Source organism: Rhinolophus ferrumequinum, chromosome 21 (genome assembly GCF_004115265.2).
Source record: "Rhinolophus ferrumequinum isolate MPI-CBG mRhiFer1 chromosome 21, mRhiFer1_v1.p, whole genome shotgun sequence".
NCBI lineage: Eukaryota > Metazoa > Chordata > Mammalia > Chiroptera > Rhinolophidae > Rhinolophus > Rhinolophus ferrumequinum.
In genome coordinates this window covers 45,686,964-45,700,630 of record NC_046304.1, presented here as the reverse complement: position 1 = coordinate 45,700,630, position 13,667 = coordinate 45,686,964, and the positions used below count along the sequence as shown (strand labels likewise).

The following is a 13,667-nucleotide window of genomic DNA, read 5'->3' as shown; positions in this document are numbered from 1 at the left end:
CATTCCATTGGCTGGGGAGAAGTAGATACATGCAGTAAACTGAACTGTGTTACAATTGTGTACTGAAATAATGAACACGGCCAAATGGTTTAGAGAGATGACTCATGCCAGGTTGGGGGTTATATAAAGTGTCAGAATGACACAAGAAGAAAATGTTCAAAAGCATTCCAAGCAATTTGTACTTCTTAATCCCTTCGCATTTTTCACCCTGCCCCTAACCCCTTCCCGTTTATCACCCCAATAACTCTTGTACTCATCTGACACCATACCTAGTCGTTACAACATTGTTGACTGTATTCCTTATGCTATAACCTAATCCCCATGACTACTGTGTAACAACCAATTTGTACTTCTTAATCCCTTCCCCCTTTTCACCCACTCCCAACCCACCTCCCACCTGGCAACCAGCAAAATGGTCTCTGTATCCATGAATCTGTTTCTGTTTTATTTGTTTGTTTGTTTTGTTGTTTAGATTCAATTGGTAGTTACCAAATAGTCATGGGGTGTAAAGTACAGCATAGGGAATATAGTCAATAATATGGTAATAACTATGTATATTGCTAGGTAGGTACTGGACTAGTCAGGGGGATCACTTCTTAAATCATATAAATATCTAAGCACTATGCTGAACACCTGAAATTAATATAAAATAATATTAAATGTAAACTGTAATTGAAAAATTAAAAAAGATGGGTAAAAGGTGAAGTGGAATTAAGTTCAGATTTCCAGGTGAAAAACAAATAAGTCATGGGAATATAATGTACAGCATAGGGAATATAGTCAATAATATTGTGATAGCATGGTACAGTGTCAGATGGTTGCTGGACTTATCACAATGGTCACTTCTTTAGGTACAAAAATGTTGAATAACTATGGTGTATACCTGAAACTAACATAATAGTGTACAACGTTGGCTATATTTTAATAAAAATCTTTTTAAAAATTAAAAAGTTTTTTTTAAAAAAAAGCATTTCAAGCAGAGGGGAAAAGGAGGTGTCTGGAGTTGAGTGACTGAGGGAAGAGAATGACAAATGGGGGTGGGTAGGTTGTAGGGATAAATAGAGACTCACTTATTTAGAGCTGTAGAGGCTGTGGTATGGTCTTTGAATTTTGTTTTAAATGTATTGAGAAACCACTGAAAGTCATTAAATGGGGGGGTTGATGTGATGTGACTTATATGTTCATTTTCTGGGTATAAAAAAAATCATTCTGGATATAGAGGAAAAAGAGTGGGCCCTGGAGACCCACCATCTGATCATTTCAGAGGTGAAGGTGAAAGATGACCGTCATCGGGCTACCATTGTGCCACTTGAAAGACTGATGGAAGTGGGTAGATTTGAAACATATTTGGAGATAAAGCCAAAGAATCTTGCTGTTGGCGCATCGGTGGAGCACAAGGAAAAGTGAACAATCAAGGGACTTCTAGAATTTTGACTTGAATCACTGGGTGGAAGATGGTGTCATTTGTTTGGAAATGATGGGAGGGACAGTTGGGCAGAATGGAGAAGGAGTAATTAATTTTCTATTTTGGAAATGTTTACTTTGAGATACTTTTAGACTTCTAAGTGGAGATGCCAATTGGCCAAGTGTATAATTGGTTTAAGATTTTTGAAATCAGAGAGCAATCAAAGTGAGAATTGAATTTGGAAATTATTAGCATATAGATGGATTTAATGCAAAGGGATGAGAGTAGACTGTATGGAAACAGAAGGTGATCTAGGATTGAGCCCTCAGGAGTAAGCAGAGGAGGAGAGAGAGGTGATTGTGCGAATCAAGAGGCCCCGATGAAGTTGAAGGAGAAACCAGAGAATGTGTTCTTTTTAGGAAGAAAATGTTTCTCGTGGGAAGGAGTAGTCAACAGCTTTGAAAGTCAAGAGAGATAGAGAAAGAGATAGAAATAGAGATAGAGATAGAGATAGAGATAGAAATAGATAGAGAGATAGAGATAGAGAGAGAGGAATAAAAGGAATAAAAGCAAACAACCAAAAAACCTTGTCTGTTGGACTGAAAATGTGAAATCATTGATAACCTTGAAAAGAGCAGCTGCTGTGGAAGGATAGAGATAACATTTGGATTTGGAGGGTTAAGTTGTCACAAATCAAAGGCAGCTAAGTATACAAGTCTTTGCGCCGTGTGTGTGTGTGTGTGTGTGTGTGTGTGTGTGTAGAGGAGGTTATTGTTTGTTTCTCTTTTTTTTCTGTTGCTTGTCTTTGTTTAATGGGTGACCTTACAGTATTTTTGCCTCCTGTTTGGATGACCCAGTACATGTAGAAGAAATTGATGATTTGGGGGGTGGGGGTTTGGAGAGAGAGAGAGAGAGAGAGAGAGAGAGAGAGAGAGAGAGAGAGAGAGAAATAAGAGAGAGTATGCACGTGAGCCCAGATTACTTTGGAAAGTCCTCGAGATGCCCAAAGGGGATGGAATTGAGAACACAAGTTCAAGAGGTAACTTTTGGTGCGAACAGCTACAAATCTGCCATCTATATAGGAGGAAGACCCAGAATATGGGTAGAGAAGTTGATACTCTTTCCGATTGCTCATATTTCCTCAAGAAGTTTGCAGGAAGTTCATGGGCTGAGAATAGACAGGCTTAGAATAGAGTGCAGATGGCTGAAGGCTAGAAGGAGAGGTTCAGAGAAGGAGAGCATTCCAGTGAATGCTTTTTTTTTGCTTTTGCTTACTGTGGTACTGCAAAGACATAATTTTCTGAACACTATTCTGTATCATCTTTTAAATATGTTCATTTATTAGGGTAAGTTATCAATGTGGTATTTCAAATGTATCTATTCCTATCTGTTGCTTAGACCTTCTCAGTGATCTTGATAAGTGTTCTGGACAGGGTGTGATGAGTTATGACATTTCCATGTCAACTCTGAATGAAGTCTTCATGAAGGTGGAAGGAAAATCAACTATTGAACAAGGTAAATTCATTTGTATAATTCACATAAAATCAATTTTCCAAATGACCGTGTGTCAATTTAGTATTTATAATGTCTTACACGTGATTCGCACGAAAGAATGTAATGCTGAATTTGACTGTGCTTTTTGGGAAAGGCTGTCATTGTTTCCTAACGTCATTAATAGGACTACACACAGATCCCTTCTTGGAATGTACTAGATTTCTCTTCAGAAACTATTTTCTTCCTATTCCAGCACCGTTCTCCTCATCCCAGAAGCTCACTGCTTCTTGGATACTTTGAGGACGTGAAAGGCTCTCATTCAGGGTCGTGAAGTCTGAGCAAATATTTCTTACAAAAATTGCTCTTAACTTGTTCATATACAGAATCCCACTAAGGTCTAAATGGGGGAAATCGTTCGGCTCATCCCCTGTGTATTTTAATGGGTGATAATAGTACAAGCTGTCATTGGAGCATTTATGCCAGACAATTTGATCAATGCATGAACATATTGCTTTGCCTTTCTATAGTAACCATGCCAACAAGTGTAATTGGCACCATTTTACATCAGAGGAAATCAGACCTAAGAGGATTTAGTAATTTTCCCCAAATTATGCCACTTGTAAATCATATATTTGGAAATCAGATTCAGATCTAGTGTCTTTACCTACCCTTCTAAATTACTGATAGCTTAATAGAAGAGATTTAGCCATCAATGATTGGTTATTCCTATGGAGGAGATTTATTGAAATCCCTCAAAATATTGTTACACATGGGACTTTCTATGCCTTTTCAAAGTCGGGGCATAATGAGATCACCCTTGGCTGAATTCTTTTGGTATGAGTTCCAAATATTTTATCACTAAGTTTATTGAATGTGGACATGATAAACATAATTTGTTGCTTATATCGTTTGTTTTATAACCACAAACATTCTAAAAGAATTTTTTAATATTACCAAAAAGAGAAAACTGTGATGACGGCATTAATAGTGTGCGTGTGTGCGTGCGTGTGCATGTACTTGTGTATGTGTGCGTGTGTGTAGATTTTGAACAAGCAGACATGAGAAGAGACACAGAAAGCCTGCGTGAAATGGAGCCAGCTTGCTCTGCTGTTCCTGAAATGCGGAAGGCTGTGAGTACCTTGGAACTCTGGAGAATGCAGGTCTGTGCAATCGCATGGCTCCGTTTCTTAAAGTTAAAACGTGGAAAGAAAACGCTTTTGGCCCTGTGAGTATCAGAGTACTGTGGTTGTGTTGAATAGTGAGTTTCAAGAAAGGGTTCAACCAGAAGAGAATTTAGAACTAGAACATAATATCCACCGTTGCCGCCAGAGGATGGTTAAAGGCAGTGTTTAATTTTACTGTCCAGGTGAATGCCTATATGTTAGCACTTGGTTAGCCTTACACACAGGTCTGTTGGTTGTCCTAGTTTGATAGCCTGGTGTTTATATAGCAGTGTCTCTTAGCACTGTGTGGCATGCTAAGGTATGACTTTCAAAATTGTAGCACTGAACCATTATGGCTGGTGTGGAGTAGAGTTGGTACACAAATAGTTGTGAAATGTCTTCCGGACATAAATAAAATTGTAGATTCATATGGTCATTTTTCTTTATCGGTAGACTATTGATATTTGGAATCTCCCTGTTCCCTTTGATTGTGGAAACAATAATTGATGCTGTATTAGTTCAAAAGAATGATTGGGAATTTAAACCTGGATTCTATTTCCTCTCTCCTGGACAACTTCCCCAAGACTCTCTTACTAGCCTGTTGATCATCAATAACACAGGTAAACAGAAAAACAAAATTTAAACCCAGAAATAAGTTACTTTTATGTAGAGAGAAAAACGCAAATCTTCGGAAAAGAAAATGTGTATTTAGACGTCGTGTATAGAAAATAGTTTCTGAGGAACTATGCATATTTGCCCTGATTTTAGAGATTGTGACGATGGTGGGACATGATGGAAGGGTCCTGGGTCACTGTATAACCTGGCAGAGCAGAGCTGCCTATGTACCTGATGGCCCTGAGCTATTATGTGAGAGAGAAACAAACTTCTGTATTGACTGAACCACTCAATTGTGAGATCTCTTTGTTACAGCAGCCTAACCTCTACCTTACATATTATACACACTAATTGACATGTACAGATCCAACAGGATCTAGGAAGTTTCCTTAAGACAACTTGGTACCTGTGCTCCTGTTATCCTAGATGATGGGTAATTGGTTCTGTCTGACCGCTTACAACTACTGCTTATTTAACTTTGAAGAAGCTTTTCTGTTTCTGCCTAAGATGTTAAAAAATATATATTCAGAGTAGAAGTCCTGTCTTGAAGAGTTCCCCTGCCCACTCCAATTTTCATACACATTTGTGACTCAGGGTTACAGAAGTCTGCTCTTTAAACAAAAGAGGTCTTTTCATTTCTGTCTCTCATTCTGCTTCTTTTCCATTTGGGTTTTAGAGAGTAAATTTTATTCATTCTACTACCTTAAAACTGAAAGTGTTGTATATTTGATTTCCAAGATCTAGAATTGTTTCTTTACCTTTCAGAAGCCTGTTACTGTCTCATGTATGTGTTTTCCTCTCCAGTTACTCTGAGAACAATATACCTGTGTTAACTTATTTATCCTTTCTTCTCTGTACTCAGTAGTTAGGTATTCTGTGATTTCAGTTTGGAGCTTCTGTGTCACCTTGTTCCTTTTCCTCAGACTCTGCTGATTGTTGGTAAGATGTTCATCTTTAAATTGGAGGACTCCTGTTTGCCTCAGTGAATGTGAGTCACCATTATGGTCTCCTCCCTCAAGTGGCTGTGGAGATGGAGCAGGCTGTGTGGCTGCCCCAGGATGCAAGGAAAGCTTATGTGCTATGTGGATCGCCCCACCCACCGGGTGGGAGTCCTGTTACATGTGGGGCTTGGCCCCATTTTTCTGATCCTGTTACATGTGGGGCTTGGCCAGAACCCTGTCTGTTCCCAGTGGGAACTCCCACTTTAAAGTCCAAATGAGCAAAAACGAGAATCCTTTTTCCCCCACCTTTTTCCATGACATCCTGTCCTTTTAGTTATCTGGTATTACTATAGGTCTTGCCATGCTGTTTTCCCCAGATAATGTCTCTTAGAAAGTGAATTTGGGGACTTGTGTCCTGATGACAATTGCAGCTGCCACCTGCTCTGTGTGGAACACTGGGAGGGGCCTGTGGTCACCTTGTTCCAGGTGTGGTTAAGCAGTTAATGAGCCTGCCTACCTTGCCCCCTTGAATGTGTTCACTCGAGTTTAGATAGCCTGGAAATTGGTTTTACCTTTACCTGTGGGCTCTAGGCTGTGGGTTTTTCTCAGCTCTTATTTCTCTGTCAATCTCATCTTCTTTCTTCTTTAAGAGTATATCGAAAACTTTGGTCTGGTCATGACACTCCTCATTTCCCACTTCCTATGAAAAAAAAATTTATGTAATATATGTATGCAATATATATGTAAAATACATTCATGTGTTATACATACACCTACGTAGATTTACTTTTCTGTTATTTAAAAAACAAGGGAGAGAGGGGAGTGTTACTATTGGCCATTTTGGGCTAGCGAACTTGAAGTACTCCTTATATCATTATTGTATTTCCACAAATTATTGAGCTCGAATGTATTTTTTAACCAAGAGTCATACAGTAGAATTATCCTGTCTTAATAGTTATATGTTAACTTGCATTAAACAGAATTATAAAGCTAACTCATCACAGAGTAAGATTTGACAAATAGAAGATGGTAGAGTGTGTTCTCTTTCATGGGACAGTATTATTTATTGTGATGCCCAAAAAGACATGCCTTCATATAACATAAACGCTGACTTTAAATTGTGTATGTGATTTATTTCTAAAAATTGACATATATGTTCTTGCTTTATATGGTCGCTGTTGTTGATTTTTTTCTAGAATCAGATATTGAAGATTTTATACAGTCATTGAAGCATCAAAATATACTTTTGGAAATAGATGACTTTAAAAATAGAAATAGCACTGATGACCTGTCATACAATGGAGCTGTCATAGTTTCTGGTAAACAAAAGGTATGTTTGCCTCTTGCTTTCTGTTTATGTTTTTATGAAAAAAAGCCCAAAAAAACATTAATAAAGTGCTACATTTAAACTGTTTTAAAAACTTGAGAAAGTCAACCCAGCTAGTGTACAGCTACTTGACTCAAAAACATTTTGGGTCATTGTTAAATAATCTGTGAAATTCAAATACATTTTTGTAAAATATTTTCTATCTTAACTTTTGAATTAGATGACTTTTACATTTGAAAATAGCTAAATATAATTGCATTATTCAGACTCAATAAAATATTAGACTCTGTAGTTACCAACCACTATTATTATGAATTTAAGGGATCTTATTCAATGGCTAACTATCCAAATGGTCATTTTATATATTGAGAAAATATATTAAATACTGTGATAGCCACCTGAAGCCTCTGACAAAAACGTTCTCAGCCTACTATCTTAACATGTTTCTATTTGGATAAAGAGTACAAGCAATAGAGAACCTTCCTGAAATAAGTCTATTGAAAATACATCCTAATCATAAGTAAACCCTGAGTGTTGCTTACATTCCAATGAAAAACAAGGAGCCAAATTAAGTGAAGCTACCTCTTTATTTCTTGACACAAGGGAAAAAAACAAAAGCAAAAGCCTTTGGCGATGTATCGTTGAATTCAGTTCTACCTAAACTAAGTATATCATAAAAAATATAATCACAATGTGGGAAACTACATTGCTTGGCAGGTGCTTTATAAATAAATAAATAAATATGTAACTTATCTAGCTTGTTTATTACATGAATTATTGGTAATATTTAAACGATATTGAGCCTTTTGATGAATGCATGAGCATTTTCATAAACCTGAAGAACATAAACATTGTCAAAGCATGGGTGAAAATGGTTCACTGGCCATGTAATCATAAATATTGTATGAACCCGATGCTTATTTCCTGTCCAGAAAAATCAGGGTTCCTTTGCTTGCTCACTGTAAACTACAGTGTTTCCTCGTCAGGGCCACTTTTAAATTCCATTGGCTGAAATTTCTTTATCAGCAAAATGAGAATGAAACGATCTAAAATTATTAGGTTGGTGCAAAAGTAATTGCGGTTTAAAAGGTTAAAACTAATTGCAAAAACCACAATTACTTCTGCACCAACCTAATAGTGATTCTAATAAAAATTCGTATTACTGACTGTGTTATATCCACTGTGATAGGGCCTAACATACATCATCTCATTTAAACTGTGTAACAACTCATGTATTGCACTCTTTCACAGATGAGGACGCTGAAGCTCAGAAAGGTCAGTTATCTTGGAGATGGTCAGAACAAGTCACTATTGGGATCGTCTATATAAAACGTTTTTCTTCTTTAATGATTTAGAATTAACATTGTTTTATTTGTCTTTGTTTTCTTTGAAGGATTATAGATTTTCAGTTGTATGCCATACCAAGAGACTGCACTGTTTTCCTATTCTTATGAATATTATCAGCAATGGACTACTTCAGATGTTTCATAATCGTACACAGTATATTCGAACTGAGAGGAGCGCATTGCCTGTTGTAAGTATTGTATTTCCTCATCCTGAACAATGAGGAATTTGAAAAGCAACCTATGTTTACCCACTTTAGCTTTTAAATATTTATAATTGATTGTTAATCCTAAAAAATGAATTTTGTCCTAACATTTTAAACGGATAGAGTGTGATTTATTTTCTTTATTATTATCAGAGAATTCTCATGGGCAATATTTTTCCCTATTATGTCATAGTTTCCTATAGAGTCTTCTGAAAAGATACATACTTGATTGCAGGAATATATTGGAGAGAGAGAGAGAGAGAAAGAGAGAGAGAGAGAGAGAGAGAGAGAGAGAGAGAGAGAGAGAGAGAGAGAGCTGAATTGGAAATCTGAAGCACCTATAACCTTGCTTAAAAGTCTTATAAAATCTAATATTCTTTGTTAGTGGACCCTTCATTGAATAAATGCGTAGTAGACTGACTATGTGAAGAAGAATTTGCCAGTTCTTGGGCTGTGTGCTTTTTGATGAATTCTTCACCTACCCATAGTTGCTCTGGTTGCAGGCATGTCTGATACACACAAGCTGCATTTTCAAACTTCTTTGTCAGCTGTCTATAGTGTGCATTTAGACAACTGGAAACAGTGGTAGGAGCCAGGAGAACAGAAGGATCCCACACCTGGGCTCCAGTCTCAGCATTTCCTTCCTTTGTCCCTCCAATCCAGAAGTGACAATGACTTCTCACTTCGTCATCCTTGTTGGCTTCTTTGCTCTTTCCACCCGTGTAACCATTGCATGATTAATTTCATTCTATTTTTAAGTCTGAAGATAGATTTCTGGTTAGAGCCTGACTCATACCCAAGAAGGATCTCTCAAAGCTGACTCCACCTGTTTCAAAGTTGGAGGTTGGAAGAGCAATAAACAGGACTAGAAATGGAGCCTTCAGAAAGGGACGCCCATTTTGTGACAAAGGGATCGAATTCAGTTTTGGCTTCACTGCATTCATAGTGCTGGGGATAGACACAGGAGCAGATGGATGGAATATACTTGAGAGGTCAGTGATGGACGTATACACCTGTGAGCTGAAGCCACCACTGACCATGAGAGCAGGGACAGTTCAAAAGTAGTGGCGCCTGAAGGGAACTCTCGAGAAAGCGGAACCAGCGGGTAATAGGAAGAGATAGATGTGACCCCCTCTTGGTCTTTTAGTTTCCTCATGTCGTTGCTTGTTTATTCAAGATCAAAACGAACCGAGGCCCCATGGTTACCTCTTAGCATCCCCACTGGCACTTACCTTTCTTCTCTCAGCCATTCTTATGAAGACTTAAGTGCATTTTCCCACCTGGTGAAAACTGAATAAATAGCACCCCAAAACCACCAGTGAAGTTTGAGAATTGTGGAATTATTCTGAGACAGACTACTGTATAGGAAGCGGTCCTGTTCCCAATCTGAGCAGAAGCTGAGCCTCAGGCAGACACTGATTTGGGGGGAGTGATTTACAGTTCGTGTCCTTGAAGATGGGCTTGGTGGCATTGAGTTTTCTGTTTAGGTCTGTGCTTCAGAACACACCCACCGAGCTGCCGAAGTTGTCACATACCCATACTAGGTTTGCTGAGAAAGACATGCTGTTCAGGCCTGAATAATCTGTTTCTCTAGGATTGTAACTCCTGAATTATTATTTTCTGTATTGTGGTAAAAAAAAAAAAACCCACCTAATATAAAATTTACCATCTCAGCCACTTTCAGTGTATACTTCAGTATATTCACATTGTTGTGAAACAGATCTTCAGAACTTTTTCATCTTGTCGAACGAAAACTCTATACCTGTTAAATAAGCACTCCTCTCTACTCCCTTCCCCTGGCAATCACCATTTTACTTTCCTTTTTTATGAAGTTTGACTACTTTTGATATCTCATATAGGGACAATCATATAGTATTTGTCGTTTTGTAACTGACTTTTCCTTATTATGATGTCCTTCAAGTTCATCCATGTTGTAGCATGTGCCAGGATTTTCTTCCTTTCTAAGCCCGAATCGTATTCCATGTATGGCTCTACTACATTTTGTTTTTCCATTTATCTGTCCATGGACACTTGGGTTGCTTCTACCTCTTGGGGATTGTGAATAGTGCTACTATGAACATGTTGTAGGCAGATATCTCTTTGAGATCTTGCTTCCAATTCTTTTTCATATGTAACCCTGAAGTGAGTCCTGAGCAATTTTCCACTTCTCTTTTTTTCCTGGGAGTTGAAGCCTCAGATTAAATAATCAGAAGTCATTTCCTTCTCCCACCTCCATGTGCAGATGTTGATGAAATAGCCATACGTTTTTTATGTTTCAGTATTTCAAAAAGCATATTTCTTTATGGTTATTAGTATCTGTTTAATGTTTTTAAAAAGCTAGTTTAAAGTATATTTTATATTTGCAGAGTTACGTGTTCTGGACTGGGCTCCCGGAAGGCTCCCTCTTTTTACTTTTCATTTCGTGCAGCATTTCTCCTTACATCGCCATGGGCAGTGTCAGCGATTACAAAGTAAGAGAAGGGAAAAGAAAGAAAAGAAACTTCAGGGACTTCAGTAATTGTATTGTCAGACCTATGTGTTCAACATGTTCTCCTGTGGGAAACACATTTAAGCCTACATTGAGATAATGTAGTTAAGCATGATTTCTCTCAAGTCAGAAAATTTGTCTCTAAAAACAATACTTCTTACTTCAAAACTACAGGAAAAGTTCAATAATGTTACAGGGATTCAAGTTAATTTAAACCTTCAAAGGGGAGTATTCTAAAACTTTTGACTATATTATTTCCTAACTCCAAGGGAGAAATCATTGATGTTGAAATTGCAGACCAGATTTGAGACTTGCCTTTCTACTGTGGGGAATGCCCTTTCTACTGTGGGGAATAAAATGTTTTGTTGTATTTGTATTTGGTTATATCCATTATCGAAGGCCAACAGTTCAATAAGATTTAGATGAGTCATCCTTCACCATTCTGAGCCAGTAACTCTCCCAGGGTATATTTGGATGATCGAGAACTTACTGTCCTTCGGGTCACAAAATAGTATTTCTTCTGAAGGAGATGAATTCCTTGATGATTATGAGATCTGTTTTTCCATTCATTATGCATGGGTTGGAAGGGTGCTGTGAATCAAACCTATCAAATAAAACAAGACTCATTTTCAAAATAGTCCACTCTATGGAATTGGCTCTCAACACCGCAGGTTCCTAAACAGTATGTGCATAATTAAAATTAGTAGACTTACAAGTATTAGGTTCGATTAGATTTATCTTCAAAACATCTTCCAGTGTATTTGTTTTAGATTTTAATTGAATCTCTTTATATCCTGTGTTTTTTCATCAGAAGAGAGTGAAAGCCCAGCTATGGATCTCAGGCCTCTTCCCTTCTGCCTACTGGTGTGGACAGGCGCTGGTGGATATTAACCTCTTTGCCTTTATTATCCTTTCAACGTATTTATTTTTCTACTTAGTAAACATACAGGGCCTTTATATCACAAGTCGAATTGTGTTTGCTTTGGTAAGTAACAGATTACCTAGATGATATCTTATAAGGTAATTCATGAAACATTTTAACACTTGATAGTTATATAATCAAGACATTTTTCTTTTTACTTTGTCATAAACTAAAACAGAAACATGCCAAATACTTGTGTGATCAAATATGTTAAAAATATTTATAGTTTAATTTTCCCCTCAGTTCATATTCTATTTTTTGACTTTGATATTATTTATATTATCTTCAGGTTGTAATTACGTTTGGTTATGCAGCTTCTCTTGTCTTTTTGACATACGTGATATCATTTATTTTTCGCAAGAGGAGAAAAAATAGTGGCTTTTGGTCATTTTGCTTCTATATTGTAAGTATATATGCAAACATATGAATAGAGAGATAGAGTTTCGTTTTAGACTTTCAGTGTCACATTAAACATGGTCACTTTTGTCTTGAGCAATGGGAAAATCAACACTGTAACTGTTGACAGGTCAGTACTGCCAGCCTGAGAGAGGCTTGAAAGATCATAGTGAGTTCCTGCATAAATACTCTTTAAGCTTATTCTCAGTTCTAAGTAGTCAGGAGCCTAATGTCATGGTTTCTTTTTCTTTATGTCTTTCCCACTCTTTGTGTTGGCTTTCCTCAAATAGAAGCCATTCCAGACAGGGACAAATGCATGCCTAGATGAATGCATTTTTGCTTTGTGTCAAGTGAAAAATAAGCCCCTGGTTTACCTGATACTCACAGTTCGTCCTGGTTTGTGTAGATCTGCCAATCCCTCGTATAAGGGAGCACTCGCTTCAACAGTAGGACCTTCTCTCTGCCCCTTATCTTCAGCTTTTGTGGAAATGCAGAGCAGGGAGGGAGCTTTCTCATGGGTTCAGGCACTGTAGTGATGTTGGGTTGCAAAAAAATATGGACAGAACTTTCCCAGCCAAGTTCTAGGATTTCAAAGTACAGCAATTCCACAGAATATGAAGACCTTCCAGAATTTGATATACCAAGAGCTTTCATCTCTTGACTAAGAGAGTAGAGACCATTTTCCCTTACACTTTACATCATAAGGGATGAAAATCTAATGAGGGCAGAGTTCCTTCAATACATGGTAGAAGGCGGAATAGAATTTGCATTATCATATGATGACTTCCTCTTGCATAATTCCTCAGCTGCAAGTGCATAAGTGAACCAATGAAGAAAGATGATTTTGTTATTTCTAGGGAAAGTCATGATAATGTAGAAGTCTTTTCTATTAGGTTTGTGGATGAATGTGATGATTAAGTTTTTCTCTAACTGTAATATGAACAAACTATAATAAATAAAGAACCACAGGAGAGAATCGAATATGCGACTCTGAAACACTGTATTTTTCAAGTCGAAATATATCTATAGATGATCAGCTACCTTTTATTTCTTTGCTGTCAACTATTTTTGAATTATTATAAATTAAAATAAGACAAGGAGGTATTATAGAAGCAAAGTCAATTTTGTAAAATACAGATTTTTTTGTTCAAAATGTAAAAAAATTATATCATAGTGTTACAATATAATACATGTTTATAATTTCTGATCTTTTCTTCTCCTTTTTCATATTTATCTATTTTAGTGTGCTTGTCTATTTATGTCATTTTTATATCATTGAAAAGAAGCTACATGTGTGTGGAATATTGGGATTTCAGATTTGAAAAACATTCAAGATCAGCTAGTATAATGAGGTCTCAGACCGTATG

At 37.1% G+C, this 13,667-nt stretch overlaps 1 protein-coding gene across 5 annotated transcripts in view; it reads left to right on the top strand.

Annotated features, from left to right (window-relative positions):
* Positions 1 to 13,667, top strand: part of ABCA6 (ATP binding cassette subfamily A member 6) — a 70,908-nt gene that overhangs the window by 40,649 nt on the left and 16,592 nt on the right. For 4 of the 5 annotated variants that reach the window (XM_033091555.1, XM_033091558.1, XM_033091554.1 and 1 more), the window contains 8 exons: positions 2,804 to 2,920; positions 3,941 to 4,124; positions 4,516 to 4,682; positions 6,815 to 6,948; positions 8,339 to 8,479; positions 10,861 to 10,965; positions 11,794 to 11,967; positions 12,194 to 12,307. In XM_033091555.1, coding sequence (XP_032947446.1) covers positions 2,804 to 2,920; positions 3,941 to 4,124; positions 4,516 to 4,682; positions 6,815 to 6,948; positions 8,339 to 8,479; positions 10,861 to 10,965; positions 11,794 to 11,967; positions 12,194 to 12,307 — 1,136 coding nt within the window. The remainder of the gene's footprint in view (positions 1 to 2,803; positions 2,921 to 3,940; positions 4,125 to 4,515; positions 4,683 to 6,814; positions 6,949 to 8,338; positions 8,480 to 10,860; positions 10,966 to 11,793; positions 11,968 to 12,193; positions 12,308 to 13,667) is intronic. The other variant, XM_033091556.1, reaches the window with a different exon arrangement.